We start from the raw sequence: 27,862 nt of genomic DNA on the forward strand, positions 1-27,862 counted from the left end.
TATACCACGTCACAGATACCGCCGCGCCAACACTGACACCACGCCAACACCGCTACAACACCCACATATACCACATTACAGATACCGCAGCACCAACACTGACACCACACCAAGACCGCTACAACACCCACATATACCACATTACAGGTACAGCCGCACCAACACCGACACCACACCAAGACCGCTACAACACCCACATATACCACGTTACAGATACCGCCGCACCAACACTGACACCACACCAAGACCGCTACAACACCCACATATACCACATTACAGATACTGCCGCGCCAACACTGACACCACACCAAGACCGCTACAACACCCACATATACCACATTACAGGTACTGCCGCGCCAACACTGACACCACGCCAAGACCGCTACAACACCCACATATACCACATTACAGATACAACCTCACCAACACTGACACCACGCCAACACCGCTACAACACCCACATAAACCACATTACAGATACAGCCACACCAACACTGACACCACGCCAAGACCGCTACAACACCCACATAAACCACATTACAGATACCGCCGCACCAACACTGACACCACACCAAGACCGCTACAACACCCACATATACCACATTACAGATACAACCTCACCAACACTGACACCACGCCAACACCGCTACAACACCCACATAAACCACATTACAGATACAGCCACACCAACACTGACACCACGCCAAGACCGCTACAACACCCACATAAACCACATTACAGATACAGCCACACCAACACTGACACCACGCCAAGACCGCTACAACACCCACATAAACCACATTACAGATACCGCCGCACCAACACTGACACCACACCAACACCGCTACAACACCCACATAAACCACATTACAGATACAACCTCACCAACACTGACACCACACCAAGACCGCTACAACACCCACATATACCACATTACAGATACCGCAGCACCAACACTGACACCACACCAAGACCGCTACAACACCCACATATACCACATTACAGATACCGCCGCACCAACACTGACACCACACCAAGACCGCTACAACACCCACATAAACCACATTACAGATACCGCAGCACCAACACTGACACCACACCAAGACCGCTACAACACCCACATATACCACGTCACAGATACCGCAGCACCAACACTGACACCACACCAAGACCGCTACAACACCCACATAAACCACATTACAGATACCGCAGCACCAACACTGACACCACACCAAGACCGCTACAACACCCACATATACCACATTACAGATACCGCCGCACCAACACTGACACCACACCAAGACCGCTACAACACCCACATATACCACATTACAGATACCGCAGCACCAACACTGACACCACACCAAGACCGCTACAACACCCACATAAACCACATTACAGATACCGCAGCACCAACACTGACACCACACCAAGACCGCTACAACACCCACATATACCACATTACAGATACCGCCGCACCAACACTGACACCACACCAAGACCGCTACAACACCCACATATACCACGTTACAGATACAACCTCACCAACACTGACACCACACCAAGACCGCTACAACACCCACATAAACCACGTTACAGATACCGCCGCACCAACACTGACACCACACCAAGACCGCTACAACACCCACATAAACCACATTACAGATACCGCAGCACCAACACTGACACCACACCAAGACCGCTACAACACCCACATATACCACATTACAGATACCGCCGCACCAACACTGACACCACACCAAGACCGCTACAACACCCACATATACCACGTTACAGATACCGCCGCACCAACACTGACACCACACCAAGACCGCTACAACACCCACATATACCACGTTACAGATACCGCCGCACCAACACTGACACCACACCAAGACCGCTACAACACCCACATATACCACATTACAGATACCGCAGCACCAACACTGACACCACACCAAGACCGCTACAACACCCACATATACCACGTCACAGATACCGCAGCACCAACACTGACACCACACCAAGACCGCTACAACACCCACATATACCACGTCACAGATACCGCCGCACCAACACTGACACCACACCAAGACCGCTACAACACCACATAAACCACATTACAGATACCGCCGCACCAACACTGACACCACGCCAACACCGCTACAACACCCACATATACCACATTACAGATACCGCAGCACCAACACTGACACCACACCAAGACCGCTACAACACCCACATATACCACATTACAGGTACAGCCGCACCAACACTGACACCACACCAAGACCGCTACAACACCCACATATACCACATTACAGATACCGCAGCACCAACACTGACACCACGCCAAGACCGCTACAACACCCACATATACCACATTACAGATACCGCCGCACCAACACCGACACCACACCAAGACCGCTACAACACCCACATATACCACGTTACAGATACCGCCGCACCAACACTGACACCACACCAAGACCGCTACAACACCCACATATACCACATTACAGATACTGCCGCGCCAACACTGACACCACACCAAGACCGCTACAACACCCACATATACCACATTACAGGTACTGCCGCGCCAACACTGACACCACGCCAAGACCGCTACAACACCCACATATACCACATTACAGATACAACCTCACCAACACTGACACCACGCCAACACCGCTACAACACCCACATAAACCACATTACAGATACAGCCACACCAACACTGACACCACGCCAAGACCGCTACAACACCCACATAAACCACATTACAGATACCGCCGCACCAACACTGACACCACACCAACACCGCTACAACACCCACATAAACCACATTACAGATACAACCTCACCAACACTGACACCACACCAAGACCGCTACAACACCCACATATACCACATTACAGATACCGCAGCACCAACACTGACACCACACCAAGACCGCTACAACACCCACATATACCACATTACAGATACAACCTCACCAACACTGAGACCACGCCAAGACCGCTACAACACTCACATAAACCACGTTACAGATACCGCCGCACCAACACTGAGTCCACACCAAGACCGCTACAACACCCACATATACCACGTTACAGATACTGCCGCACCAACACTGAGACCACACCAACACCGCTACAACACCCACATAAACCACGTTACAGATACCGCCGCACCAACACTGAGACCACACCAAGACCGCTACAACACCCACATAAACCACGTTACAGATACCGCTGCATCAACACTGAGACCACGCCAACACCGCTACAACACCCACATAAACCACGTTACAGATACCGCCGCATCAACACTGAGACCACGGCGCCGCCATCGAACACTGAACTCCAGTCGCGAATACAAGATGTTCGAGGTTTGGAACATCTCACACCACGTAGAATAATACTATTGATCTTTTCTATGCAGTGTGGACTCTTTGACACTCTTTTGGGTTCAGAGAGACACTACTAAAGGCAGTGATAATTAGTTGCTATAGATCATATAATTAGTATAGGTTTTACTTCGATCCCCTCCCCTTCTGTCTGTGTCTTTTAGCAGGGGCAGACACACCGCTGGTGCAACTGCATCGGGGCTTGAAGGTGTGAGGGGGCCTGCAGGCATGGGCGTATATAGCGGCACAGTATGCTTCCACTATGGGGTCAATGAGTCAAGATTACGGGCGGGAGTGAGAGGGGCCCGGTGTCATACAGCAACAGGCCCCTCTTACTCCCTCCCATAATTGTGGGAGAGACGTTGGCCAATGAATGCTTTCCTCACCAGAGTCACTGGCTGCCGTTCTGTCCTGCATTGTGCGTCCCAATAGTGAGTACTCACCTGAAGTGCAGCTCGGGCCCCCTGACAACAGTAGAGGAAGAGCAGGACTTGGGGCTCATACTCACCTGCGAGACACTCGGATGAGTCTCGCACGTCAATACCCGGCGGAGCGGAGCGTGCGGCTGCATGTATATGGGAGTATGAGCTTCTGCTCCCTGCACTGTTCTATTACCAGCAGGCTGAGGCATCTCAGAGAAGAGGTCGGGGGAGGAGGCTCACTGCATGGGCAGCATGGCAGCAGCAGGGGGCTGATAGCAGTACTCTCTGCATTGCATCCCCATCCCCCACAGTCTATTTTGCAGCCTTCTGTAACAACTCTGCTGGCATCACGGCATGGCCTCACATCTCTCACACAATCTTACCCACTGCTCCAGGCCATGATGTGGTTTCTGTTTCTTGCCAGCTCCATGTTCTGTGTCTCTGCTCTCTGCATGCCTCATGGCTATGTGTATAGGGGGCCGGCGCCTGAACTCTCTGGTTCTTATAGGAATCAGGTGCATCTGTCTAATCAGTTCCTGACCAATTACCAAGAGGCCTCCTGTATATAGTGCAGCTCCACCCTGTGGTCTGGGCCTGTGCAATGTGTTAGCTCAGTTAGTGTTTAGCTGCTGAGTTTGCCTGGCCTTGCTCTGAGTTACTCCCTCTGAGCTTTTCTCTGTGCTTTTGCCTTGATCTTGTAGTCCGCCCTCCAGGAGGCAGAATATCCTGGTCCCTGTGTCTTTGTCCCTGTGTCTTGTTCCACTGCCTTGTCTGTATTTTGTCTTTTCTCGGTCTCCTTGTCTCTGGCTTTCTTCCCTGCTTTGTCTTTCCTTGTGTTCTCAGTCTGCTTACACTCCGCACTCTTGCGGCTCTGCACTCAGATCTTGCTTCGCACTCTCTGGCTTTGCTCTGTGGCTCCACTCTTTGCGGTTCTATCTGGCTCCGCCTCCTGTGTTTCAGCACTTGGCTCAGTCTCTGCTCTTGGCTCCGCCTCCAGCGTCTCCGCTCTTGGCGTTACCTCCAGCATCTCCGCTCTTGGCTCCGCCTCCAGCGTCTCCGCTCTTGGCTCCGCCTCCAGCGTCTTGGCTCCGCCTCCAGCGTCTTGGCTCCGCCTCCAGCGTCTTGGCTCCGCCTCCAGCATCTCCGCTCTTGGCTCCGCCTCCAGCGTCTCAGCTCTTGGCTCCGCCTCCAGCGTCTCAGCTCTTGGCTCCGCCTCCAGCGGCTCCGCTCTTGGCTCTGCCTTCTCCTTCTCTTCTCTTAGTTCCACCTTCTACTCGTACTCAGCCTCCTGCGTTTCTGTTCTTGGTTCTAGCTCTTGTGCTTTCGCTCTGCATCCGCTCTTGCGGTCTTTCTCTACTTGTTACTTAGTCCTCCTGTCTGAACAGGTTCCAACCTGTTTCTCATACCTGCCTGCACACCGGTCCCTACCGGTTCTTCCTATGTTCCAGCCGTACCTGCCTGCCTACCAGAGAGCCAGTCGTGTCCGCCTGCCCGCCAGTGTCTGTTGTACCCGTCTGCCTGCCTGCCTGTGTCCCAGCCGTGCCCGCCTGTCAGCCAGAGTGCCAGCCGTGCCCGCTCCGTTCTTTAGTGGGATCAGCAGTCACAGCCACACACCACCCTGGAGTAGCAACTGGCAGCTGCCTGCTGCACAAGCCTGACCTCACCATCAGAGGCTCCAGTGAAAACCCAGGCAGCTGTCATAGTCACGCCCCTTCCAGGGTAGTCTGGTTTGTGGCACAGCGGGGCCACAAACCCCCCGAGCTCACGCCCACCAGTCAGGGCGTGAGCGTGACAGTTTGCACAGGCCATGGCCTCCGCTGTATCCCAAGTCTTACCGCTTGCAGAGCATGATGAACTTTCTCTCTACCCGTATGAGCAAGCTGAAGAATTTGTTCCGCCCTGTGTCGTTCCAATTGAGGAGACCTCGGGCCCAATCATAATTTCAAACGCTCTCTACAATCAACTTCTAGCCTATGAGGAAGAGCACAACCCAGCAGACCCACCTAGGTTCTATGGGAATCCAGAGGAATGCGAAAGCTTCCTGGAACAGTGCTTGCGCTACATCCTGCAGAATGCAGCTTGTTTTCCCTCTGACCAGATTAAGGTGGGCTATATCATGTCCTACCTAGCAGGAGATGCTTTATTATGGATTTGTCCCCTCTGGGAAGCAGGGGATCCTATCGTCATGAATCTTGGGGCCTTCCTGGTGGCCTTCCGTAAAGTCTTTGACAAGCCTCGTCCTGCTGCTCCTGTGAAGTCTTCCCCATCTAGGCCCTCATTCCTCCTGGTATCTGTTTTGAACTGTATTTCTGTTATGCTGTAATGTCTATTGTCTGTACAAGTCCCCTCTATAATTTGTAAAGCGCTGCGGAATATGTTGGCGCTATATAAATAAAAATTATTATTATTATTATTATCTGAGAGGCGGTCCAGATGGGCGAAACCTGTGAAGAAATCGTCACGTCTGACCAAGTCCGTCCAAAACCCACCTGTTCCTCTACCTGTCCCAGCAGCTACCCAAGCAAAACCCCAGAAGGCTGATAAAAGTGGGCTGGCAAAGCAGCAGCCCAAATCCAGCCGCAAGAAGGGAACGCGGTATCGCTGCGGTTGCAAGGAACATCCTGGCGGTCTCTGCCCTGTAGATCTGAAACTCCAAAACCCTGGGCCAGCAGGAGAGGCTGCCCTAGGTGAGAGTTCTTCCTCTCCATTAAAATCAAAGACTGTGTCTCTGTTTTCCGGGAACTTTGGTGTGGTAAAGTCGCCAACCATTCGGAGTTGGTGTGTGGTCTCTGTCATACAGCTCCAGAACCCAGTAAGGGCGTTGTCTGAAGTTGGTCAGGCCCTAATCAAGAGCAGTCTGGTCCTGCAGGGACAACTACAGCTCCAAGTTGGAGCCTTATACACGAAGAAGTTTGTCTTCCGTATGCTGTCTGTTATGCCCATGGGTCATTCTGAGCCAAGGACTCTACCACCCGCTCTGGTCAAGAGTTCCAGTAAAGTGCTTCGTTTGAACTTACCCAGTCTTGAGAAGTGTCTGGTTCCCATGCGTCAAAGACACTCAGCAGTGTCATCTTCTTCAGCTGGTCTGCTAGTCGTCGAGTCAAGGTGTGCTGACGTCACCGAAGATGGGGAAACGGTGACGATGTCTCCACACATCTCCAGCGACTATACCAGTAAACAGTTAGTCGTCGAGTCAAGGTGTGCTGACGTCACTGAAGATGGGGAAACGGTGACGATGTCTCCACACATCTCCAGCGACTATACCAGTAAACAGTTAGTCGTCGAGTCAAGGTGTGCTAACGTCACTGAAGATGGGGAGGCGGTGACTATCTCTGCACACATCTCCCACGACTATTCCTGTAATCCGTTCCTAGGAACATCCCCGCCGTTTGGACGATTTCTTCTGGATAACGGGCAGAAGATGGTTCCTATGTGGATACCTTCAGCGTCCTTGTGGCCGGCTGGTGAAGATTTCAAAACAGAAGTTTGTTCACCTCAATTTTTCTCTGACCTGGTGGAGCTGTTGTTCTCCTCTCTCATCTCTAATGACTTTTCTTGTGTTCCGTATCTAAGAACATCTCTGCTACCTGTCGGGCAAAAGTTGAATCCTATGAGAAGGCTTCCAGTTTCCATGTGTCCGGCTGGTGAAGATGTCAAGACAGCAGCATTCAATTCCCTGTTACCTGTCTACCTGAAGGAGGTGGTCCAGCTCATTGTGGAAGCTAACCCTGTTGTGCACCAAGAGACTTTGTTTTATGAGATTTCTGGTGACCCGCCTGCCTTATTCTACCCTGAAGATGTCATGTTGGCCTGGACTATGTGTGCTCCTATCCTTCTTCTACAAGTTATTCTGGCGGGCTTGAAGAAGAGGGGCCGTAAAGGGGGGGGGGTACTGTAACAACTCTGCTGGCATCACAGCATGGCCTCACATCTCTCACACAATCTTACCCACTGCTCCAGGCCATGATGTGCTTTCTCTTTAATGCCAGCTCCATGTTCTGTGTCTCTGCTCTCTGCATGCCTCATGGCTATGTGTATAGGGGGCCGGCGCCTGAACTCTCTGGTTCTTATAGGAATCAGGTGCACCTGTCTAATCAGTTCCTGACCAATTATCAAGAGGCCTCCTGTATATAGTGCAGCTCCACCCTGTGGTCTGGGCCTGTGCAATGTGTTTGCTCAGTTAGTGTTTAGCTGCTGAGTTTGCCTGGCCTTGCTCTGAGTTACTCCCTCTGAGCTTTTCTCTGTGCTTTTGCCTTGTTCTTGTAGTCCGCCCTCCAGGAGGCAGAATATCCTGGTCCCTGTGTCTTTGTCCCTGTGTCTTGTTCTATTGCCTTGTCTGTACTTTGTCTTTTCTCGGTCTCCTTGTCTCTGGCTTCCTTCCCTGCTTTGTCTTTCCTTGTGTTCTCAGTCTGCTTACACTCCGCACTCTTGCGGCTCTGCACTCAGACCTTGCTTCGCACTCTCTGGCTTTGCTCTGTGGCTCCGCTCTTTGCAGTTCTATCTGGCTCCGCTCTTTGCGGTTCTATCTGGCTCCGCTCTTTGCGGTTCTATCTGGCTCCGCCTCCTGTGTTTCTGCACTTGGCTCCGTCTCTGCTCTTGGCTCCGCCTCCAGCGTCTCCGTTCTTGGCGTTACCTCCAGCGTCTCCGCTTTTGGTTCCGCCTCCAGCGTCTCCGCTCTTGGCTCCGCCTCCAGCGTCTCCGCTCTTGGCTCCGCCTCCAGCGTCTCCGCTCTTGGCTCCGCCTCCAGCTTCTCTGCTCTTGGCTCCGCCTCCAGCATCTCTGCTCTTGGCTCCGCCTCTTGCGGCTCCGCCCTTGGCTCTGCCTCTTGCGGCTCCGCCCTTGGCTCTGCCTTCTTCTCTTCTCTTAGTTCCACCTTCTACTTGTTACTTAGTCCCCCTGTCTGAACAGGTTCCAACCTGTTTCTCATACCTGCCTGCAGACCGGTCCCTACCGGTTCTTCCTATGTTCCAGTCGTACCTGCCTGCTTACCAGAGAGCCAGTGTCTGTTGTACCCGTCTGCCTGCCTGTGTCCCAGCCGTGCCCGCCTGTCAGCCAGAGTGCCAGCCGTGCCCGCTCCGTTCCTTAGTGGGATCAGCAGCCACAGCCACACACCACCCTGGAGTGGCACCTGGTAGCTTCCTATTGCACAAGCCTGTCCTCACCATCAGAGGCTCCAGCGAAGACCAAGGCAGCTGTCATAGTCACGCCCCTTCCAGGGTAGTCTGGTTCATGGCACAGCGGGGCCACAAACCCCCCCCCCCGAGCTCGCGCCCACCAGTCAGGGCGTGAGCGTGACACCTTCTTTAGCTGATCTCTGCACTATGTGGCTGGCCTCCTCCACAGCTCATCAGAACACCTCAGGTCATTAGTATGTGTATGTTTGTATATGTACATATGTGTGTGTCTGTGGATCGTATAGAGAAAAGGTGCAAACAAAACCAAATTATGAAGTATATAAAATGCAAAAGTTTATTGAATAATAAATAACGGGAAAATAATTAATACATAAAAATGTATGTATAGATCAGCTTCAGTATGTTGGTAATGAAACCAATAGAATACAAAGTGTCCTGACACCAACAGCAAAGCTGCAAGAAAAATGCAAATACTAGTCCTAATGTATAAAGTGCATGTGCAAGACAGAGGTAGAAAGGAGCAAACACTTAGTAATTACCCAAGCATGTATGTGCAAGCGGTGCCCTCCTCGCCTTTCTTGCCTTCTTCTGGGGCACCTCACGCTGTTGCTGTTAGTATCAATACACTTTGTATTATATTGGTTTCATTACCAACATACTGAAGCCCCATTTCTTATCCATATACTCTTGTCCCTTGTACTGCACTTATATTTATAGAGGCATTACTCTTACATCTACGTATTCCAAGCATCACGTTTACTTTGTGCACCACTGTATTGGTTTCAGCTGCTTTATACAAATATTTTTTATGTATTAATTTTTTCTTGTTATTTATTATTCAATAATCTTTTGCATTTTATATACTTAATAATTTGGTCTTGTTTGCACATTTTCTCTATATGATCCATGTAAGCATTTCCGTGCTTGACCTTTTTTTTTTCTTTTTGTCCTATGCCTTATTTCATAGGCATACTTTAGTTTACTCCTGGTGTCCTCCCTGGCGGATATATATATATATATATATATATATATATATATATATATATATATATATATATATATATATATATATATATATTGCCTTGCGAAAGTATTCGGCCCCCTGGAACTTTTCAACCTTTCCCCACATATCACGCTTCAAATATAAAGTTACCAAATGTAAATTTTTGGTGAAGAATCAACAACCAGTGGAACACAATTGTGAAGTTGAACAAAATTTATAGGTTATTTTAAATTTTTGTGGAAATTCAAAAACTGATAAGTGGGTCGTGTCACCGGGAATGGTCTTCCAACAATCTTGAAGGAGTTCCCAGAGATGCTTAGCACTTGTTGGCCCTTTTGCCTTCACTCTGCGGTCCAGCTCACCCCAAACCATCTCGATTGGGTTCAGGTCTGAACGTAGATCTGGCGTAGAACCCATCACTCTCCTTCTTGGTCAAATAGCCCTTACACAGCCTGGAGGTGTTTGGGGTCATTGTCCTGTTGAAAAATAAATGATGGTCCAACTAAACGCAAACCGGATGGAATAGCATGCCGCTGCAAGATGCTGGGGTAGCCATGCTGGTTCAGTATGCCTTCAATTTTGAATAAATCCCCAACAGCGTCACCAGCAAAGCCCCCCCACACCATCACACCTCCTCCTCCATGCTTCACGGTGGGAACCAGGCATGTAGAGTCCATCCATTCACCTTTTCTGCATCGCACAAAGACACGGTGGTTGGAACCAAAGATCTCAAATTTGGACTCATCAGACCAAAGCACAGATTTCCACTGGTCTAATGTCCATTCCTTGTGTTCTTTAGCCCAAACAAGTCTCTTCTGCTTGTTGCCTGTCCTTAGCAGTGGTTTCCTAGCAGCTATTTTACCATGAAGGCTGCTGCACAAAGTCTCCTCTTAACAGTTGTTGTAGAGATGTGTCTGCTGCTAGAACTCTGTGTAGCATTCACCTGGTCTCTAATCTGAGCTGCTGTTAACCTGCGATTTCTGAGGCTGGTGACTCGGATAAACTTATCCTCAGAAGCAGAGGTGACTCTTGGTCTTCCTTTCCTGGGGCGGTCCTCATGTGAGCCAGTTTCTTTGTAGCGCTTGATGGTTTTTGCCACTGCACTTGGGGACACTTTCAAAGTTTTCCCAATTTTTCGGACTGACTGACCTTCATTTCTTAAAGTAATGATGGCCACTCGTTTTTCTTTACTTAGCTGCTTTTTTCTTGCCATAATACAAATTCTAACAGTCTATTCAGCAGGACCATCAGCTGTGTATCCACCAGACTTCTGCACAACACAACTGATGGTCCCAACCCCATTTATAAGGCAAGAAATCCCACTTAGTAAACCTGACAGGGCACACCTGTGAAGTGAAAACCATTCCCGGTGACTACCTCTTGAAGGTCATCAAGAGAATGCCAAGAGTGTGCAAAGCAGTCATCAAAGCAAAAGGTGGCTACTTTGAAGAACCTAGAATATAAGACATAATTTCAGTTGTTTCACACTTTTTTGTTAAGTATATAATTCCACATGTGTTAATTCATAGTTTTGATGCCTTCAGTGTGAATGGACAATTTTCATAGTCAGGAAATACAGAAAAATCTTTAAATAAGAAGGTGTGTCCAAACTTTTGGTCTGTACTGTGTGTGTATATACAGTATATATATATATAATGGGGTCCGAGTACTCACTGCAGTCTCATTATAGACACACTGATAACCACACTATGCCCACACTGCTACAATGCCACACATACAACCACACTGATAATGACGCTATGCCCACACCGTTACAACGCCACACATACAACCACACTGATAACGCTATGCCCACACCGCTACAACGCCACACATACAACCACACTGATAATGACGCTATGCCCACACCACTACAACGCCACACATACAACCACACTGATAATGACGCTATGCCCACACCGTTACAACGCCACACATACAACCACACTGATAATGACGCTATGCCCACACCGCTACAACGCCACACATACAACCACACTGATAATGACGCTATGCCCACACCGTTACAACGCCACACATACAACCACACTGATAATGACGCTATGCCCACACCACTACAACGCCACACATACAACCACACTGATAATGACGCTATGCCCACACTGCTACAACGCCACACATACAACCACACTGATAATGACGCTATGCCCACACCACTACAACGCCACACATACAACCACACTGATAATGACGCTATGCCCACACCGCTACAACGCCACACATACAACCACACTGATAATGACGCTATGCCCACACTGCTACAACGCCACACATACAACCACACTGATAATGACGCTATGCCCACACCGTTACAACGCCACACATACAACCACACTGATAATGACGCTATGCCCACACCACTACAACGCCACACATACAACCACACTGATAATGACGCTATGCCCACACCGCTACAACGCCACACATACAACCACACTGATAATGACGCTATGCCCACACTGCTACAACGCCACACATACAACCACACTGATAACCACACAGATAATGACGCTATGCCCACACTGCTACAACGCCACACATACAACCACACTGATAATGACGCTATGCCCACACCGTTACAACGCCACACATACAACCACACTGATAATGACGCTATGCCCACACCGTTACAACGCCACACATACAACCACACTGATAATGACGCTATGCCCACACCGCTACAATGCCACACATACAACCACACAGATAATGACGCTATGCACACACCGTTACAACGCCACACATACAACCACACTGATAATGACGCTATGCCCACACCACTACAACGCCACACATACAACCACACTGATAATGACGCTATGCCCACATCGCTACAACGCCACACATACAACCACACTGATAATGACGCTATGCCCACATCACTACAACGCCACACATACAACCACACTGATAACTCACAAATAATCCTGTCACACCCTCAGCTATGACCACCATACCCAAAATATAGGAAATATTGCCCACACTCATAGATATTATAACACCCGCACCAACCGTCACTCACTAACTGATGAATCACCACGTGTATGTCAGGCATAATAATCACACAAGAAACTAACAATACACGGATTAATAGGAGCCCTATATATAGGAGCCGCACTCACCACCGGGTGGCAGGCCTCAAACACTTCACTCAGTAAAATTCCACATTCCTTCTTGGCAAAAGGCTCCCGCAGTGGGTTCAGGTGGCAGGGACTGCGGCTGTCCGGGCTGTCAGGACACTAAATAACACAAAGACTGATGAGAATACAACAAAGCACCATCACAAGCATGTCTATAATTATGGCGCTAAGGCAGATTTATGCCCACATAATAATGTCTCCTCATCTGGCTCAGATCGTATGTAATAATGTCTTCTCATTATTTCCAGATCATTATCATATACAGTTACTGCATAATAATATCTCTTCATCACCTCCAAATATCACATAATGTCTCCTCATCTCCTCCCCATCCCACGTAATGTCTCACATCCCCACTAGATCCACATAATGTCTCATCATTAGTGATGGGCAAACCCCTGATGTTCAGGATTCGACCATTCAAAACAATGTTCGGTTTGGGTACCAGAACGGTAAATCAGATGAGTGGGGGCCTGAACATCCGTTGTTTGCCACCCCGTCATCTGCATTGGCGGTAAGATGACTGCTGCCAGTCAGAGAGCTGCGGTTCCCAAGCTGTAAGATGACAACATGAGCCAGCAGCCAGGGTTACTGTGGTCACAGGTGTCGGATGATGACAGAATATTACTCTCATCAGCCTACGCCTGACCAGGCGCCGCTGATGGGAGTATTCATCAGCCGGCGCCTGTGCTCAATATACGGTAAATACATTTTAAAAAAATGACTTTGGGTCTCTGCTATTTTTGATAACTAGTGCAGACAAAATAGACAGCTGCGGGCTGCAACCCTCGGCTGTCAGCTTTATCATGGCGGGTTCTTATTAATAGAGAGGTCCCATGCTGTTTTTTTAAATTATTTAAATATAAAAAAAATGGTGTGCCCCCCTTAATTTTTGAGAACAAGCCAAGCTAAAGCAAACAGCTGGGGGCTGGTATTCTCAGACTAGTAAGGGGTCATGGATATTACCTCCCCTCAGCCCTCAGCTGCCCCAGAAAACGCAGATCAATTGGTGCGGTGGCAAGTGGGGTAATAAATGTGCTGTAGATGTCAATTATCGCCGCTGACTACAAGCCCACAGGTTAGTAATGGAAAGGTGTCTCTAAGATGCCCCCATTACTAACCCCATAGTTAGATTATAAAAGGAAACACAGCCAGAATAAAATCCTTTAGTTGAAATGACACAAACTCATTTATTTGAGATTAAACATAAAAAGCACAGATATACTCTCTCTATACTCTCCTTTACGCTTAATCCGTTGAAACCCATGTCCCTGGAAGTGAAGAAAAATAATAAACAACCATAGCTCTCACTTGTTCGACGTGAAAATAACCCATTCTGTCCCATGATGGTCCCGATGATGTGGGGGCAGTCATATCCTGTTCCTGCAGTGTTTATAGCTGATGAACCCCAGTGACCTCACTAACATCACCGCTCGCTGCGTGAGAAGTTTCACACCTTACCGGTGTAGGTATCGGTCACATCACTGATTATCCGGATCTTTATGGGACTGTATGGATTATATTAACACTAAATGGCCAAATGTCAAGACAACTTGCCCTGGAAATGTTGCCATTTAGGTTTGTGGACACTAAGGCTTTCTGTAACTTCATGGCGACGGCTGTCCCCAGTACTCGCACCCCAGCCGACACTATTTCTCCCGGAAAGCCGTACCTGTCTTACACCAGCACGTGTCCCATAACATAACCTGTGCCCTGACCAATGCAGTTACTGGGAATATCCACTTAACTGACAAGTGGACGGTGCTTGTGGCCAGGGACGCTACATTTCCCTGAAGGCACACTGGGAGAACCTGCTGGAGGTCGTGACCGAGTCATCCCCTGGGACCGCGTAAGTGCTACCAACCTCTATAATTGCATTTTGTTAGGGTTTCCCCTAACGCATATGCCAGCTCCTTCACCCCTTCCTCATCCATTTCAAAATCCTCATCCATATCAGTTGCATTGCCACAGAGAAGAGGCAACATGCTCTGCCTAAACACATATGTTTAGGTGACAAACAGCACACCGTGGTAGAGTTGTTGAATGGTGTAACAGACCAGATACGGTCGGTGGCTCACACCGCTGAACCAACAATCAAGCATGGTCGTGTATGATTATGATAATGGCCGTAACCTGGTGGCGGCTCTGAAGCTTGGCAACCTCGCACCTGTACCATTCCTGGCCCATGTGCTCAATTTACCATAATGCAGCCTCCATATAGTATAGTGCAGACCGATATAGTATAATGTAGCCCCCATATGCTATAATGCAGCACCCATATAGTAAAAAACAGTCTCTATATAGAATAATGCAGCTTCCACATTGAATTATGCAGCCCCCATATACTATAATGCAACATTAATATTTTATTCAAATCCCATCAAGGACAACATCTGCAAGGAGTTTGTATGTTCTCTTCGTGTTTGCGTGGGTTTCCTGCAGGTATGCCGGTTTCCTCCCACATTTCAAAGACATACTGAAAGGGAATTTAGATTGAGCCCCATTGGGGACAGCGATGATAATGTGTGCAACCTGTAAAGTGCTGCAGAATGTTAGCGCTATATAAAAATAAAGATTATTTATATTATAATGCATCACCCATATAGTATAATGCAGCACCCATATACTATAATGCAACATCCATATTGTATAATGCTTCGGTCCATTTAGTATAATGCAGCCCTCTTGCATTATACAATATGGATGTTGCATTATAATATATCACCCATATAGTATAATGCAGCACCCATATAGTATAATGCAGCCCCCATATACTATAATGCAACATCCATATTGTATAATCCATCACCAATATAGTATAATGCAGCACCCATATAGTATAATGCAGCCCCCATATACTATAATGCAACATCCATATTGTATAATGCATCACCCATATAGTATAATGCAGCACCCATATAGTATAATGCAGCCCCCATATACTATAATGCAGCCCCCATATACTATAATGCAACATCCATATTGTATAATGCATCACCCATATAGTATAATGCAGACCCCATATACTATAATGCAACATCCATATTGTATAATGCATCACCCATATAGTATAATGCAGACCCCATATACTATAATGCAGTATCCATATAGTACAATGCATCACACATATAGTATAATGCAGCCCCCATATACTATAATGCAACATTCATACTGTATAATGCATCACCCATATAGTATAATGCAGACCCCATATACTATAATGCAACATCCATATTGTATAATGCTTCGGTCCATATAGTATAATGCAGCCCTCTTATATTATAATGCAACATCCATATTGTATAATGCAGCACCCATATAGTATAATGCAGCACCCATATAGTATAATGCAGCCCCCATATACTATAATGCAACATCCATATTGTATAATGCATCACCCATATAGTATAATGCAGCACCCATATAGTATAATGCAGCCCCCATATACTATAATGCAACATCCATATTGTATAATGCATCACCCATATAGTATAATGCAGACCCCATATACTGTAATGCAATATCCATATTGTATAATTCATCACCCATATAGTATAATGCAGACCCCATATACTATAATGCAGTATCCATATAGTACAATGCATCACACATATAGTATAATGCAGCCCCCATATACTATAATGCAACATTCATACTGTATAATGCATCACCCATATAGTATAATGCAGACCCCATATACTATAATGCAGCATCCATATAGTATAATGCATCACCCATATAGTATAATGCAACATTCATACTGTATAATGCAGCATCCATATAGTACAATGCATCACACATTTAGTATAATGCAGCCCCCATATACTATAATGCAACATCCATATTGTATAATGCATCACCCATATAGTATAATGCAGCACCCATATAATGCAGCCCCCATATACTATAATGCAACATCCATATTGTATAATGCATCACCCATATAGTATAATGCAGACCCCATATACTATAATGCAAGATCCATATTGTATAATTCATCACCCATATAGTATAATGCAGCCCCCATACACTATAATGCAACATTCATACTGTATAATGCATCACCCATATAGTATAATGCAGACCCCATGTACTATAATGCAGCATCCATATAGTTTAATGCATCACCCATATAGTATAATGCAACATTCATACTGTATAATGCAGCATCCATATAGTATAATGCAGCCCCCATATACTATAATGCAGTATCCATATAGTACAATGCATCACACATATAGTATAATGCAGCCCCCATATACTATAATGCAACATTCATACTGTATAATGCATCACCCATATAGTATAATGCAGACCCCATATACTATAATGCAACATCCATATTGTATAATGCTTCGGTCCATATAGTATAATGCAGCCCTCTTATATTATAATGCAACATCCATATTGTACAATGCAGCACCCATATAGTATAATGCAGCACCCATATAGTATAATGCAGCCCCCATATACTATAATGCAACATCCATATTGTATAATGCATCACCCATATAGTATAATGCAGCACCCATATAGTATAATGCAGCCCCCATATACTATAATGCAACATCCATATTGTATAATGCATCACCCATATAGTATAATGCAGCACCCATATAGTATAATGCAGCCCCCATATACTATAATGCAACATCCATATTGTATAATGCATCACCCATATAGTATAATGCAGACCCCATATACTGTAATGCAATATCCATATTGTATAATTCATCACCCATATAGTATAATGCAGACCCCATATACTATAATGCAGTATCCATATAGTACAATGCATCACACATATAGTATAATGCAGCCCCCATATACTATAATGCAACATTCATACTGTATAATGCATCACCCATATAGTATAATGCAGACCCCATATACTATAATGCAGCATCCATATAGTATAATGCATCACCCATATAGTATAATGCAACATTCATACTGTATAATGCAGCATCCATATAGTACAATGCATCACACATTTAGTATAATGCAGCCCCCATATACTATAATGCAACATCCATATTGTATAATGCATCACCCATATAGTATAATGCAGCACCCATATAGTATAATGCAGCCCCCATATACTATAATGCAACATCCATATTGTATAATGCATCACCCATATAGTATAATGCAGCACCCATATAATGCAGCCCCCATATACTATAATGCAACATCCATATTGTATAATGCATCACCCATATAGTATAATGCAGACCCCATATACTATAATGCAAGATCCATATTGTATAATTCATCACCCATATAGTATAATGCAGCCCCCATATACTATAATGCAACATTCATACTGTATAATGCATCACCCATATAGTATAATGCAGACCCCATGTACTATAATGCAGCATCCATATAGTTTAATGCATCACCCATATAGTATAATGCAACATTCATACTGTATAATGCAGCATCCATATAGTACAATGCATCACACATATAGTATAATGCAGCCCCCATATACTATAATGCAACATTCATACTGTATAATGCATCACCCATGTAGTACAATGCAGCCCCAACTCCACGTCTGTAGCTGGTTGTATTGCAAAGCATCCTGAATCTTTGTAATTTTAGCTAGGCCTCACACTGGGTGCCTAAACTTTCCCAGTTTTAAAGTCATAATGTTTTTTAAATTGTACCAAAAATGAATCAGAGTTGCTCCTCTACAAGTCTTCCAGGGAGTATTGCTGTTCCTCTTTCTATTTTGTGTTAGGCCTAACGCATATAGGAGTCCGACTCCTTTAAAAAGGGTAAAACAAAAAAAAGGTTTTCTGAGGCCCTCGCCTGCGTGTCTTACTGGGTGTATTAGGGTGCTTCTTTCAAATTGTTGTCAGGCCTTCAACATAATGCATTGGATGGTGGACGGCAGATATTAACCAGTCTCAGAGTCACAATCTTTTTAAAACTGTCCAGAAATGTATTCAGAGTTCCTCCTCTACGTGTCTATGCATCTCAGGCCCTCACCTGCTTGTTTTCCAGGTCGTATCGGTTTGTCAAAACTTGCAAATAGTGCATTGGCTTTATGAGTGTAGGCAGCATTATACTAGACAAAGGGGGGCCCTGGGCAAACGTATAAAGTGGGGCCCCAACTGCCACCATATTGCACCATCACACAGAAACATTTTGGTTGCATTTACAAGCGCTGAGTTCAGGCCGGAAGAATGATGGGGACAAAAAAATAACTAATAGACCAATCTGTCACCAACTCGCCATACAAAATCAAGTTATCAGTAGCATATCTGAAGTTTACATTGGGCGATGTGCTGCCAAGAACAATGATTTTTGTTCCGGCATAAACAATTCAATCACACCATGAAGAGCAGCATTTTGCTTATTTAGTATAATACACCCCATAGTCCTCCACATAGCATAATGGACTCCCCAAATGCCTCTATATAGTATAATACGCTCCCCATAGTCCTCTATATAGTATAGTGCACACCATGTAGACCTCCAAACAGTATAATGTACCCCATAGTCCTCAATGCGTGTTGTGAATTCTGTAGTCAAGCTCCCTCCTGTGGTCATGAGTGGTACTTCGGCTGGTTCTGTCTATGAGCTTCCGCTGGTATATGTGAGTGGGGCTGCGGCTTCTGAGTTTCCTTCCTCAGGTGACGAGGTTAAGTCGTTAGGTGCTGCTCTATTTAACTCCACCTAGTTCTTTGTTCCTGGCCTCCAGTCAATGTTCCAGTATTGGTCTTGCTCTCTCCTGGATCGTTCTTGTGGCCTGTCTGCCCTGCATAAGCTAAGTTTTGCTTGTGTTACTTTTGTTTGCTATATTTTCTGTCCAGCTTGCTATATTGGTTTTTCTTGCTTGCTGGAAGCTCTGAGACGCAGAGGGAGCACCTCCGTACCGTTAGTCGGTGCGGAGGGTCTTTTTGCGCCCTCTGCGTGGTTGTTTGTAGGTTTTTGTGCTGACCGCAAAGCTATCTTCCCTATCCTCGGTCTATTCAGTAAGTCAGGCCTCACTTTGCTAAAATCTATTTCATCTCTGTGTTTGTATTTTCATCTTTACTCACAGTCATTATATGTGGGGGGCTGCCTTTTCCTTTGGGGAATTTCTCTGAGGCAAGGTAGGCTTATTTTTCTATCTTCAGGGCTAGCTAGTTTCTCAGGCTGTGCCCGAGGCGCCTAGGTCTGGTCAGGAGCGCTCCACGGCTACCTCTAGTGTGGTATGATAGGATTAGGGATTGCGGTCAGCAGAGTTCCCACGTCTCAGAGCTCGTCCTATGTTAGTAACTATCAGGTCACTTTGTGTGCTCTTAACCACTAGGTCCATTGTGGTTCTGAATCACCTGTTCATAACAGTACTGGAGGCCCAAAGTACTAATGCTTCTCAATAGAGGGAAAAGAGAAGTTCTGAGACCATTTTTTTTTTCTCTGCACTGTGTTTTGTCTTTCTTTTCCCCTAGACATTTGGGTGGTTCAGGACACAGGTGTAGTGATGGACATTAAAGGTCTGTCTTCTTGTGTGGATCATCTCACTGCAAGAGTACAAAATATTCAAGACTTTGTGGTTCAGAATTCTATGTTAGAACCAAGAATTCCTATTCCTGATTTGTTTTCTGGAGATAGAGCTAAGTTTCTGAGTTTTAAGAATAATTGCAAACTGTTTCTGGCTTTGAAACCCCGCTCCTCTGGTGACCCAGTTCAACAAGTTAAGATCATTATTTCTTTATTACGTGGCGACCCTCAAGACTGGGCATTTTCCCTTGCGCCAGGAGATCCTGCATTATGTAATATTGATGCGTTTTTTCTGGCGCTCGGATTGCGGTATGATGAACCTAATTCAGTGGATCAGGCAGAGAAAAATTTGCTGGCTCTGTGTCAGGGTCAGGATGAGGTAGAGATATATTGTCAGAAGTTTAGGAAGTGGTCTGTGCTCACTCAATGGAATGAATGTGCGCTGGCAGCAATTTTCAGAAAGGGTCTCTCTGAAGCCCTTAAGGATGTCATGGTGGGATTTCCTATGCCTGCTGGTCTGAATGAGTCTATGTCTTTGGCCATTCATATCGGTCGACGCTTGCGTGAGCGTAAAACTGTGCACCATTTGGCGGTATTATCTGAGCATGGACCTGAGCCTATGCAGTGCGATAGGACTTTGACCAGAGCTGAACGGCAAGAACACAGACGTCGGAATGGGCTGTGTTTTTACTGTGGTGATTCCACTCATGCCATCTCCGATTGTCCTAAGCGCACTAAGCGGTTCGCTAGGTTCGCTTGGGTTGCCATGGCTACAAGTCCATAACCCAGTATTGGATTGGAAATCAATGTCTGTGTCCAGCTGGGGTTGTCAGGGGGTACATGGTGATGTTCCATTTCTGTCTATTTCATCATCCACCCCTTCTGAGGTCCCAGAGTTCTTGTCGGATTACCGGGATGTATTTGATGAGCCCAAGTCCAGTGCCCTACCTCCGCATAGAGATTGTGATTGTGCTATCGATTTGATTCCTGGTAGTAAATTTCCTAAAGGTCGACTGTTTAATTTGTCTGTGCCTGAGCACGCCGCTATGCGGAGTTACGTAAAGGAATCCTTGGAGAAAGGTCATATTCGCCCGTCGTCGCCATTGGGAGCAGGGTTCTTTTTTGTGGCCAAGAAGGATGGTTCGCTGAGACCTTGTATTGATTACCGCCTTCTAAATAAAATCACGGTCAAATTTCAGTACCCTTTGCCGCTGCTGTCTGATTTGTTTGCTCGGATTAAGGGGGCTAGTTGGTTCACCAAGATAGATCTTCGTGGTGCGTATAATCTTGTGCGTATTAAACAGGGCGATGAATGGAAAACAGCATTTAATACGCCCGAGGGCCATTTTGAGTACCTGGTTATGCCATTCGGGCTTTCTAATGCTCCATCAGTGTTTCAGTCCTTTATGCATGACATCTTCCGAGAGTACCTGGATAAATTCCTGATTGTATACTTGGATGATATTTTGGTCTTCTCGGATGATTGGGAGTCTCACGTGAAGCAGGTCAGAATGGTGTTCCAGGTCCTGTGTGCGAATTCTTTGTTTGTGAAGGGGTCAAAGTGTCTCTTTGGTGTTCAGAAGGTTTCATTTTTGGGTTTCATTTTTTCCCCTTCTACTATCGAGATGGACCCTGTTAAAGTTCAGGCCATTTATGATTGGACTCAGCCGACATCTCTGAAGAGTCTGCAAAAGTTCCTGGGCTTTGCTAATTTTTATCGTCGCTTCATCAATAATTTTTCTAGTATTGCTAAACCGTTGACTGATTTAACCAAGAAGGGTGCTGATGTGGTCAATTGGTCTTCTGCTGCTGCGGAAGCTTTTCAAGAGTTGAAGCGTCGTTTTTCTTCTGCCCCTGTGTTGTGCCAACCAGATGTGTCGCTCCCGTTCCAGGTCGAGGTTGATGCTTCTGAGATTGGAGCAGGGGCTGTTTTGTCGCAAAGAAGTTCTGATGGCTCGGTGATGAAACCATGCGCCTTCTTTTCCAGGAAGTTTTCGCCTGCTGAGCGTAATTATGATGTTGGCAATCGAGAGTTGCTGGCCATGAAGTGGGCATTCGAGGAGTGGCGTCATTGGCTTGAAGGAGCTAAGCATCGCCGTGGTGGTCTTGACTGATCACAAGAATTTGACTTATCTCGAGTCTGCCAAACGGTTGAATCCTAGACAGGCTCGTTGGTCGCTGTTTTTCTCCCATTTTGACTTTGTGGTTTCGTACCTTCCGGGTTCTAAAAATGTGAAGGCGGATGCCCTGTCTAGGAGTTTTGTGCCCGACTCTCCGGGTTTGTCTGAGCCGGTGGGTATTCTCAAAGAGGGGGTAATTTTGTCTGCCATCTCCCCTGATTTGCGGCGGGTGCTGCAAAAATTTCAGGCTAATAGACCTGACCGTTGCCCAGCGGAGAAACGGTTTGTCCCTGATAAATGGACGAGTAGAGTTATCTCTGAGGTTCATTGTTCAGTGTTGGCTGGTCATCCTGGAATCTTTGGTACCAGAGATTTGGTGGCTAGATCCTTCTGGTGGCCGTCTCTGTCGCGGGATGTGCGTTCGTTTGTGCAGTCCTGTGGGATTTGTGCTCGGGCTAAGCCCTGCTGTTCTCGTGCCAGTGGGTTGCTTTTGCCCTTGCCAGTCCCGAAGAGGTCCTGGACACATATCTCTATGGATTTTATTTCGGATCTCCCCGTCTCTCAAAAAATGTCAGTCATTTGGGTGGTTTGTGATCGCTTCTCTAAGATGGTCCATTTGGTACCCTTGTCTAAATTGCCTTCCTCCTCTGATTTGGTGCCATTGTTCTTCCAGTATGTGGTTCGTTTACATGGCATTCCGGCGAACATCGTTTCTGACAGAGGTTCCCAGTTTGTTTCGAGGTTTTGGCGAGCCTTTTGTGCTAGGATGGGCATTGATTTGTCTTTTTCCTCGGCTTTCCATCCTCAGACAAATGGCCAGACTGAACGAACCAATCAGACCTTGGAAACATATCTGAGATGTTTTGTTTCTGCTGATCAGGATGATTGGGTGTCCTTTTTGCCTTTGGCTGAGTTCGCCCTTAATAATCGGGCCAGCTCGGGTACTTTGGTTTCGCTGTTTTTCTGCAATTCTGGTTTCCATCCTCGTTTCTCTTCAGGGCAGGTTGAGTCTTCAGACTGTCCTGGTGTGGATACTGTGGTGGATAGGTTGCAGCAGATTTGGACTCATGTAGTGGACAATTTGACATTGTCCCAGGAGAAGGCTCAACGTTTTGCTAACCGCAGGCGCTGTGTGGGTCCCCGACTTCGTGTTGGGGATTTGGTTTGGTTGTCATCTCGTTATATTCCTATGAAAGTTTCCTCTCCTAAGTTTAAGCCTCGTTTCATTGGTCCGTATAGGATTTCTGAGGTTCTTAATCCTGTGTCTTTTCGTTTGACCCTTCCAGCTTCTTTTTCCATCCATAACGTATCCCATAGGTCATTGTTGCGGAGATACGTGGCACCTGTGGTTCCATCCGTTGATCCTCCTGCCCCGGTTTTGGTTGAGGGGGAGTTGCAGTATATAGTGGAGAAGATTTTGGATTCTCGTATTTCGAGACGGAAACTCCAGTACCTGGTTAAGTGGAAGGGTTATGGTCAGGAAGATAATTCCTGGGTCTTTGCCTCTGATGTTCATGCTGCCGATCTGGTTCGTGCCTTTCATTTGGCTCATCCTGGTCGGCCTGGGGGCTCTGATGAGGGTTCGGTGACCCCTCCTCAAGGGGGGGGGGGGGTACTGTTGTGAATTCTGTAGTCAAGCTCCCTCCTGTGGTCATGAGTGGTACTTCGGCTGGTTCTGTCTATGAGCTTCCTCTGGTGGATGTGAGTGGGGATGCGGCTTCTGAGTTTCCTTCCTCAGGTGACGAGATTAAGTCGTTAGGTGCTGCTCTATTTAACTCCACCTAGTTCTTTGTTCCTGGCCTCCAGTCAATGTTCCAGTATTGGTCTTGCTCTCTCCTGGATCGTTCTTGTGGCCTGTCTGCCCTGCATAAGCTAAGTTTTGCTTGTGTTACTTTTGTTTGCTATATTTTCTGTCCAGCTTGCTACAGGTCCTTCTCAAAAAAATACCATATAGTGTTAAATTTCATTATTTACCATAATGTAATGATTACAATTAAACTTTCATATATTATAGATTCATTATCCACCAACTGAAATTTGTCAGGTCTTTTATTGTTTCAATACTGATGATTTTGGCATACAACTCCTGATAACCCAAAAAACCTGTCTCAATAAATTAGCATATTTCACCCATCCAATCAAATAAAAGTGTTTTTTAATAACAAACAAAAAAACCATCAAATAATAATGTTCAGTTATGCACTCAATACTTGGTCGGGAATCCTTTGGCAGAAATGACTGCTTCAATGCGGCGTGGCATGGAGGCAATCAGCCTGTGACACTGCTGAGATGTTATGGAGGCCCAGGATGCTTCAATAGCGGCCTTAAGCTCATCCAGAGTGTTGGGTCTTGCGTCTCTCAACTTTCTCTTCACAATATCCCACAGATTCTCTATGGGGTTCAGGTCAGGAGAGTTGGCAGGCCAATTGAGCACAGTAATACCATGGTCAGTAAACCATTTACCAGTGGTTTTGGCACTGTGAGCAGGTGCCAGGTCGTGCTGAAAAATGAAATCTTCATCTCCATAAAGCATTTCAGCCGATGGAAGCATGAAGTGCTCCAAAATCTCCTGATAACTAGCTGCATTGACCCTGCCCTTGATGAAACACAGTGGACCAACACCAGCAGCTGACATGGCACCCCACACCATCACTGACTGTGGGTACTTGACACTGGACTTCAGGCATTTTGGCATTTCCTTCTCCCCAGTCTTCCTCCAGACTCTGGCACCTTGATTTCCGAATGACATGCAAAATTTGCTTTCATCAGAAAAAAAGTACTTGGGACCACTTAGCAACAGTCCAGTGCTGCTTCTCTGTAGCCCAGGTCAGGCGCCTCTGCCGCTGTTTATGGTTCAAAAGTGGCTTTACCTGGGGAATGCGGCACCTGTAGCCCATTTCCTGCACACGCCTGTGCACGGTGGCTCTGGATGTTTCCACACCAGACTCAGTCCACTGCTTCCTCAGGTTCCCCAAGGTCTGGAATCGGTCCTTCTCCACAATCTTCCTCAGGGTCCGGTCTCCTCTTCTCGTTGTACAGCGTTTTCTGCCACATTGTTTCCTTCCAACAGACTTACCATTGAGGTGCCTTGATACAGCACTCTGGGAACAGCCTATTTGTTGAGAAATTTCTTTCTGGGTCTTACCCTCTTGCTTGAGGGTGTCAATGATGGCCTTCTTGACATCTGTCAGGTCGCTAGTCTTACCCATGATGGGGGTTTTGAGTAATGAACCAGGCAGGGAGTTTATAAAAGCCTCAGGTATCTTTTGCATGTGTTTAGAGTTAATTAGTTGATTCAGAAGATTAGGGTAATAGGTCGTTTAGAGAACCTTTTCTTGATATGCTAATTTATTGAGACAGGTTTTTTGGGTTATCAGGAGTTGTATGCCAAAATCATCAGTATTAAAACAATAAAAGACCTGACAAATTTCAGTTGGTGGATAATGAATCTATAATATATGAAAGTTTAATTGTAATCATTACATTATGGTAAATAATGAAATTTAACACTATATGCTAATTTTTTGAGAAGGACCTGTATATTGGTTTTTCTTGCTTGCTGGAAGCTCTGAGACGCAGAGGGAGCACCTCCGTACCGTTAGTCGGTGTGGAGGGTCTTTTTGCCCCCTCTGCGTGGTTGTTTGTAGGTTTTTGTGCTGACCGCAAAGCTATCTTTCCTATCCTCGGTCTATTCAGCTAGTCGGGCCTCACTTTGCTAAAATCTATTTCATCTCTGTGTTTGTATTTTCATCTTTACTCACAGTCATTATATGTGGGGGGGCTGCCTTTTCCTTTGGGGAATTTCTCTGAGGCAAGGTAGGCTTATTTTTCTATCTTCAGGGCTAGCTAGTTTCTCAGGCTGTGCCCGAGGCGCCTAGGTCTGGTCAGGAGCGCTCCACGGCTACCTCTAGTGTGGTATGATAGGATTAGGGATTGCGGTCAGCAGAGTTCCCACGTCTCAGAGCTCGTCCTATGTTAGTAACTATCAGGTCACTTTGTGTGCTCTTAACCACTAGGTCCATTGTGGTTCTGAATCACCTGTTCATAACAGTACTGGAGGCCCAAAGTACTAATGCTTCTCAATAGAGGGAAAAGAGAAGTTCTGAGACCATTTTTTTTTTCTCTGCACTGTGTTTTGTCTTTCTTTTCCCCTAGACATTTGGGTGGTTCAGGACACAGGTGTAGTGATGGACATTAAAGGTCTGTCTTCTTGTGTGGATCATCTCACTGCAAGAGTACAAAATATTCAAGACTTTGTGGTTCAGAATTCTATGTTAGAACCAAGAATTCCTATTCCGGATTTGTTTTCTGGAGATAGAGCTAAGTTTCTGAGTTTTAAGAATAATTGCAAACTGTTTCTGGCTTTGAAACCCCGCTCCTCTGGTGACCCAGTTCAACAAGTTAAGATCATTATTTCTTTATTACGTGGCGACCCTCAAGACTGGGCATTTTCCCTTGCGCCAGGAGATCCTGCATTATGTAATATTGATGCGTTTTTTCTGGCGCTCGGATTGCTGTATGATGAACCTAATTCAGTGGATCAGGCAGAGAAAAATTTGCTGGCTCTGTGTCAGGGTCAGGATGAGGTAGAGATATATTGTCAGAAGTTTAGGAAGTGGTCTGTGCTCACTCAATGGAATGAATGTGCGCTGGCAGCAATTTTCAGAAAGGGTCTCTCTGAAGCCCTTAAGGATGTCATGGTGGGATTTCCTATGCCTGCTGGTCTGAATGAGTCTATGTCTTTGGCCATTCATATCGGTCGACGCTTGCGTGAGCGTAAAACTGTGCACCATTTGGCGGTATTATCTGAGCATGGACCTGAGCCTATGCAGTGCGATAGGACTTTGACCAGAGCTGAACGGCAAGAACACAGACGTCGGAATGGGCTGTGTTTTTACTGTGGTGATTCCACTCATGCCATCTCCGATTGTCCTAAGCGCACTAAGCGGTTCGCTAGGTTCGCTTGGGTTGCCATGGCTACAAGTCCATAACCCAGTATTGGATTGGAAATCAATGTCTGTGTCCAGCTGGGGTTGTCAGGGGGTACATGGTGATGTTCCATTTCTGTCTATTTCATCATCCACCCCTTCTGAGGTCCCAGAGTTCTTGTCC

General features: G+C 46.3%; 1 protein-coding gene across 1 annotated transcript in view; it reads right to left on the reverse strand.

Annotated features, from left to right (window-relative positions):
- OTOG (otogelin) overlaps positions 1–27,862 on the reverse strand; it is a 563,613-nt gene that overhangs the window by 291,831 nt on the left and 243,920 nt on the right. Inside the window, exon 22 of the mRNA XM_069768186.1 lies at positions 13,113–13,229. Within this exon, the coding sequence (XP_069624287.1) occupies positions 13,113–13,229 (117 nt within the window). The remainder of the gene's footprint in view (positions 1–13,112; positions 13,230–27,862) is intronic.

This window comes from Ranitomeya imitator, chromosome 5 (assembly GCF_032444005.1).
Source record: "Ranitomeya imitator isolate aRanImi1 chromosome 5, aRanImi1.pri, whole genome shotgun sequence".
NCBI lineage: Eukaryota > Metazoa > Chordata > Amphibia > Anura > Dendrobatidae > Ranitomeya > Ranitomeya imitator.